The following is a 6,880-nucleotide window of genomic DNA, read 5'->3' on the forward strand; positions in this document are numbered from 1 at the left end:
ACCTCCTCATCCCAGGTTCAAGCAATTCTGCAGCCTCAGCCTCCCAAGTAGCTGGGATTACAGGCACCTGCCATCATGCCTGGCTAATTTTTGTAGTTTTAGTAGAGGCAGGGTTTTGCCATGTTGGCCGGGCTGGTCTCGAACTCCTGAACTCAGGTGATCCACCTGCCTCAGCTTCCCAAAGTGCTGGGATTACAGGCATCAGCTACCATGCCCAAACTCAGTCATAATAGCAGCCACATCTCCCTGTCCTGTCCTTGGGTAGCTATCTGACTTTTACACCTTAAAGCAGAACTTTCTTATCTCTTTAAAATTTAATCCTGCCAGATTCAGCCCATTATTTCATCTTTCCAAATCGTTTCTATCATTTGGTACAGAAATCTGCCTCTCTAGTATGGAGAAACCGGGGAAGTTCTTCACCTTCCTCAGCCAGCCACCATGTCTACAGGCATCCAAATCTAGGGTTGGAAAAAAGGACTGCAGGATGTGAGCAACACTGGGCCCTTGGGCTTTGTACGCCCGCTGGCCTGCTGGGGAAGGTGTCACTTGGACATGAGACACCTTTGCAAGGGCCTCTTTAGCAGAGGCACCAGGGGAGCTTGTGGTAATCAAGACACGATGCTTGCCTTCCATGGTTGAGGAAGCAAGGCTCCAACTGTTTAATAATGGGCAAAGAAAAGCTAGAAAGGGGTAATTCAGAGGGCGCTGGGCATTGCACACATCACGTTTGCAGATGTTTCTGCTCTCTCCTGTAACAGGGAAGGACATCACTTGACAATGAGGTTTGACTTTTGTTGTTTTTGAGACGGAGTCTCTTTCTGTCGCCCAGACTGGAGTACAGTGGAGCAATCCAGGCTTACTGTGACCTCCGCCTCCCAGGCTCAAGTGATTCTCCTGCCTCAGTCTCCTGAGTAGCTGGGACTACAATCAAGCACCACCACATCCGCCTAAATTTTGTATTTTTGGTAGAGATGGGGTTTCATCATGTTGGCCAGGGTGGTCTCGAACTCTCAATCTCAGGTGATCCACCCACCTTAGCCTCCCAAAGTGATGGGATTACAGGCATGAGCCACCGTGCCCGGCCTTAGTTTTGACTTTTGAACAACACACTCGGTTCCTCTGACAAAGAGTCCCAGGGAGCTGTGCAGGTGCCGGGGGCTGTGAGGCAGCTCTGTGTGCATCTGCGTAAATCAACACTGTACAGATTTGGAGCCTCTCACTTCCTCACAAGACATTTAGAGTTCTTCAAACCTATACATGTGCAGTGAGCAAGGCAATTACAGTTTTTAAATGGCAATGCTTATAAGAAACTTCTCAACAAAACAAATTCTTACTTCAATTGCCTTTATGCTAAAAAAAAAAAAAAATAGCTGCACTTGTTACTGATGACAACTGGACTTTGTTCATAAAGCTGGAATGACACAAATTAATAATCCAGGCAATATTCTTAGTTACACAAGTTGGAAAGAAAACCTCTCTGGAGTTCTGAACATGTACAGAATGTGAAATTCAGAAGCTACCTTCCAAATAACTAAACTACCTTTGGTTACTGACTTTTTTCCTCCAAATGCAGGGAAAGTATCAAAGAATGGTACAGGCATGCCTATAAAATAAGCAATAAGTACTAAATCCAATCATTATATTTGGCCAGGCGCAGTGGGAAGGCAAGGCGGGCAAATTGCTTGAGGTCAGGACTTATGAGAGCAGCCGAGTCAACGTGATGAAACCCCATCTCTACTAAAAATTAGACAAAAATCAGCCAGGCATGGTGCACACGCCTGTAATTCCAGCTACTTGGGAGGCTGAGGCACGAGAATTGCTTGAGCCTGGGAGGCAGAGGTTCCAGTGAACTGAGATCGCGCCACTGCACTCCAACCTGGGCAACAGAGCAAGACTCTGTCTCAAAAAAATACACATAAGTAAAAATCCAATAATTATTTATTAGACTGCATAATATGTGTGAATAGTAAGTAAAGCCTATGACACAGGTATGAGAAAGTATCTGTAATAAGGCATGCCACGGATCCTGTGTCAAACCCCTCATGTGAACTCAACCCAACGCTAGTGCCTGGCACATCCTGGGAAAGACCATGGCTAGAGGAAATGATTTCAGTGGCCTCAGCCACTGATACTGCACTCACCTTTCAGTGTTACCCAGTACTGTTTCCATTTCCTTCGTGCCACCAACTCCAGCTTCTTTTCCTTTTGCACTGTGACCAGGGGCTTGAAGAAGAGCCACCCAGCTTTCCGGACCACGCCCTGCTCCTTCTCAAAGAGAAGATCCAGCTGTTCCAGGGAGCTGAGCGACTCGCTGCTGGACTCGGCGGTTTCTGTAGAGGTTTCAACGTTCTCAGTGTTGGTCCTACTCATCTCCAACTCTCGCATGAAATTCTCATAAATGTTCTGTCGGAGGGGATCGCTGCCAATCGCATGCGTGGATTCACTTCTCTGAGACAGGATCTGAGCAGAGCCCCCTGACCACAGAAAGGCAGATGCCTGGGAGGACCCCTGCGCATCGGTATTCAGTCCATCAGAGCGACTATCAAAGTAGTCACTGCCCTCCTTGGACCTCGGCTCCTGTGGGAAACACACATGATCACCCATCAGAGGTTACAGCTATCCAAAGCATCCCTTCGTAAACACAGCATAATACCGGTGGCTGCTAATAATGTAATGCAAAGCAAGATTCTTGTCACAAACATACATCTTTAATCATCAAGTCTTCATACCAGAAAGAATTTTAGAAAGAGTATTGCCCAAGCCAATTTATATCCAGTGGAGTTAGCACTTAAAGAGGTAAATAAAATATCAACAGCTCTCCTAAATCTAACCTATGCTTAGCATCAAGAAATTAACTAGTATGTTTACAACACACTTGTGAAGATTACTAAAATGATGTTTCTTTCTTGTTTGCTAACCATGAATCAGTATCTTCCAGGAAAGAAGTCATATTCTTGCAATTTATTTTTCCTCTGGATCATCTGAAAGCTAAATTAGGAAATTACTAGTACCAGGGTAGGGTGAGGAAGTTAGGGACTCGTATTTTTATGCAAAACCCAAAAACTTCTCTTCCGTTCCCTACAGTCCCCAGCCTCTGGCCAAGTGCTCAGGTCTAGACTCTAGACTTTGAGATCTCTAGTATCTTATTTTCCCGGTTCACATAGTAATAATAGGTAGCGTGGTGGCTCACGCCTGTAATCCTAGCACTTTTGGAGGCCAAGGCAGGCTGATCATCTGAGGTTAGGAGTTCAAGGCCAGTCTGGCCAACATGGTGATACTCTATCTCTACTAAAAATACAAAAATCAGCCACGTGTGGCGGTACACACCTGTAATCCCAGCAATTTAGGAGCCTGAGGCAGGAGAATCGCTAGAATCTGGGAAGTGGAGTTTGCTGTGAACCGAGATCACACCACTGCACTCTAGCCTGGGCAACAAGAGCGAAACTCCATCTCAAAAATAAATAAATAAATAATAAAAATAATACTACACTTAGGATTCCTTATCCATGAAGGGTATTGGCTGGTAACTATAGCTTTTTTTCATAATTAGTATTTCTTAATTTAAGAATTGCTTTGTGAAAAAAACATACTCACTTATTCATTCGTATCCTTTTATTTGAGTACCTGTTTTATGCTAGGTACTGGAGGTGTCAAAGACACATGATTCTTAACTTTAGTATTCATTCCAACACAAAAGCAAACACAGGCAGCTCTAAATACAATTCACACTTATATAATACTGCTGCTCCCTGTGAGCACCGGGTGTACTGATCAAGCTGGCCGTGCACCGTGCACAGAGCTGAAAACAGAAAGACATTTCTCTAATATCTGGATTACGAGCCTAGTCAGTCAAGAAAAATAATTTGCATACAGGCTTTTCACTGGTAAATAGCAGTAATTAAATTTTTCAGCATAAAGTGAGCTTAGCTTCTGACTCAAAAGGCACTGACATTCAAGATGTATGGCTTAGATGAAACAACTCCACAGAGACACCAAGCACACTCCGGACCACTCAGCTGCTACTGGGCTTTCAATTAGATTTTCTTATGCTTTAAAATAAAAATGATGGAAAACTGGGTCAAGGACTATTGACTAAAGGCCTCATTTTGAATATTATGTTGGGTAGAGAGGTTTCTTTTTCAGAAATTTCATCCAAAAATCAAGTCACAATTACTTGCTGTCTGGTAGGAAAATAATCACACAACTGAAGAGTGCTTCCAAATCCCCAGGAGCTATGAACAACTGAGCCCCAAACAGATATTACAAATGGAAATATTATTTGTCACTGTTTACACTGCATCCCAGTCACATTTATTTATACACTGATGCTCATGCAGAACAGAGCAAAGACACCAGCTGCTGTGAATCACTTGGACAGGAAATTTTGAGATACTTGGAGTTTTTTTTAATTGTCACTTCGTTGCTTTTCAAAAACTTCTAAAAGGCGAAGAAACACTTCTCATCTAGCTAGTATTAACATTATCTCAGTTACAAATATATCCCTCTGACTCATAACCCAAAAACACAGGAATTACCTCTGACACCCTGCAAGGGCCATGATGGAGTGCTTCAAAGCAAGCACAACTCTGCCAGAGAAAGGCACAGAGTCCCAAAGTTAAGTGTGACCTACGCATACTCTTGACACTGCTTCTCAAACTGTAGTGCCAACTTTCAAATGTTTAATCAAGCAAAGCAAGAATTTTCCTTTTTCAGAAATGGGCGGGAAATGCATTTTAGCATTTATAACCGATTCTTTTTTTGTTTTTTGAGATGGAGTTTTGTTCTTGTTGCCCAGACTGGAGTGCAATGGCAAAATCTCAGATCATTGCAGCCTTCACCTCTCAGCTCAAGTGATTCTCCTGTCTCAGCCTCCTGAGTAGCTGGGATTATAGGTATGCACCACCACACCCGGCTAATTTTGTAATTTTAGTAAAGACAGGGTTTCTCCATGTTGGTCAGGCTGGTTCTGAACTTCTGACCTCAGGTGATCCGCCCTCCTCGGCCTCCCAAAGTGCTGGGATTACAGGCATGAGCCACTGTGCCCAGCCTTTATAACTGATTCCTATACATATGCATGAACTCTCTAATAAATTAATCTTTTTATCTAGAATGCTAATAGCCAGTGACTAATTTTCAGGCAAATAAAAAAGATCCTTTAAAAAATATAGAATGTTTTTAAATAGGTTCAGCTAGAATTCTTAATCACTGTGTTATACGGATGAAATTAAGGTGTCTGTTAAATATGTACACAAAACATGTGATTTCCATTTCCATACAAATGACTTCACTTCCACCAAATCAAATAATCAGAAACAAGCGCTAATGTAACTTGATGACCAGGTGGTATAGCAAAGCGTAGAGATGAGTAAAGACTCAAGAGTAAAAACTCAGGCTGGGTGTGGTGGCTCATGCCTATAATCCCAGCACTTTGGGAGGCCGAGGCAGGTGGATCACCTGAGGTCAGGAGTTCAAGACCAGTCTGACCAACATGGAGAAACCCCGTCTTTACTAAAAATAAAAAATTAGCTGAGTGTGGTGGCACATGCCTGTAATCCCAGCTACTCAGGAGGCTGAGGCAGGAAAATCTCCTGAAACCAGGAAGCAGAGGTTGCAGTGAACCAAGATTGCACTCCAGCCTAGAAAACAAGAGTAAGACTCTGTCTCAAAAAAAGGGAAAAAAAATAGTAAAAACTCAAGCGATGTCACTCCACAGAAAGACTTGTACTGCAAGATTCCACCTCTATGTGGAATGCGAAATAGTCCAACTTATGGAAGCAGAACAATGGTGGTTGCCAGCGGCAGGAGAGAGGGTGAAATGGGAAGATGCTGGTCAAAGGGCACAAAGCCTCAGTTTTGTGGGAGGAATGAGTTCTGGAGCTCTAAGGTAAAGTATGGTGACCACAGTTAATAATACTATAATCTATGCTTAAAATTTGCTAAGAAGGTACTTTTTTTTTAACAGAGTAAGACTCCAACTCTAAAAAATAAATGAAAATAAAATAAATAATAAAATTCTAATTCATTGAGACTAACCTTTTTTTTTTTTTTTTTTTTTTGACTCACTCTGTTGCCCAGGCTGGAATGCAGTGGCAGGATCTCAGTTCACTGCAACCTCCGCCTCCCAGGTTAAAGTCATTCTCCTGCCTCAGCCTCCCAAGGGGTGGGACTAACAAGCATATACCACCAAGCCCAGCTAATTTTTGTATTTTCAATAGAGACGGGATTTTGCCAAGTTGGCTAGGTTGGTCTTGAACTCCTGACCTCCAGTGATCTGCCTACCTTGGCCTCCCAAAGTGCTGGGATTATAGGCGTGAGCCACCGAGCCTGGCCCTAACCAGTCTGCTTTTAACTCTACAGGCACACAATTCAGAGTTAAGTTTTTGGACAGTGCAAAATTGAGGGAGACCCAGTTCCCATGGGTAGGAGAGACAAGGAGGGTCACTCTGCCTGTAATAGAATGCTAAATACACAACAGCAACTGATCTACTTCTGAACCAAGTGGGACTGACACTGAATGGAACTCAGTAGGGTTGTGTGTAAGCCAGGTACACACACCAATGAGCAACACACTCTGAACATAAGAGATGCAGAAGCTGGGCGCAGTGGCTCACACCTATAATCCCAGGACTTTGGGAGGCCGAGGCAGGTGGATCACCTAAGGTCAAGAGTTCGAGACCAGCCTGACCAACATGGAGAAACCCTGTCTCCACTAAAAAAACAAAATTAGCCGGTCGTGGTGGCACATGCCTGTAATCCCAGCTACTCGGGAGTCTGAGGCACGAGAATCACTTGAACCTGGGAGGCGGAGGTTGCAGTGAGCCAAGATGATGCCACTGCACTCCAGCCTGGGCAACAAGAGTGAAACTCCCTCTCAAAAAAA

The 6,880-nt window shown here is 43.7% G+C and overlaps 1 protein-coding gene across 8 annotated transcripts in view; it reads right to left on the reverse strand.

Annotated features, from left to right (window-relative positions):
- The window catches only part of TIAM2 (TIAM Rac1 associated GEF 2), a 242,791-nt gene that overhangs the window by 124,689 nt on the left and 111,222 nt on the right, over window positions 1-6,880 (reverse strand). For all 8 annotated transcript variants that reach the window (XM_017538771.2, XM_037742012.1, XM_037742015.1 and 5 more), the window contains one exon: window positions 2,142-2,577. In XM_017538771.2, the coding sequence (XP_017394260.1) occupies window positions 2,142-2,577 (436 nt within the window). The remainder of the gene's footprint in view (window positions 1-2,141; window positions 2,578-6,880) is intronic.

This window comes from Cebus imitator, unplaced genomic scaffold (assembly GCF_001604975.1).
Source record: "Cebus imitator isolate Cc_AM_T3 unplaced genomic scaffold, Cebus_imitator-1.0 Scaffold6, whole genome shotgun sequence".
Taxonomy (NCBI): domain Eukaryota; kingdom Metazoa; phylum Chordata; class Mammalia; order Primates; family Cebidae; genus Cebus; species Cebus imitator.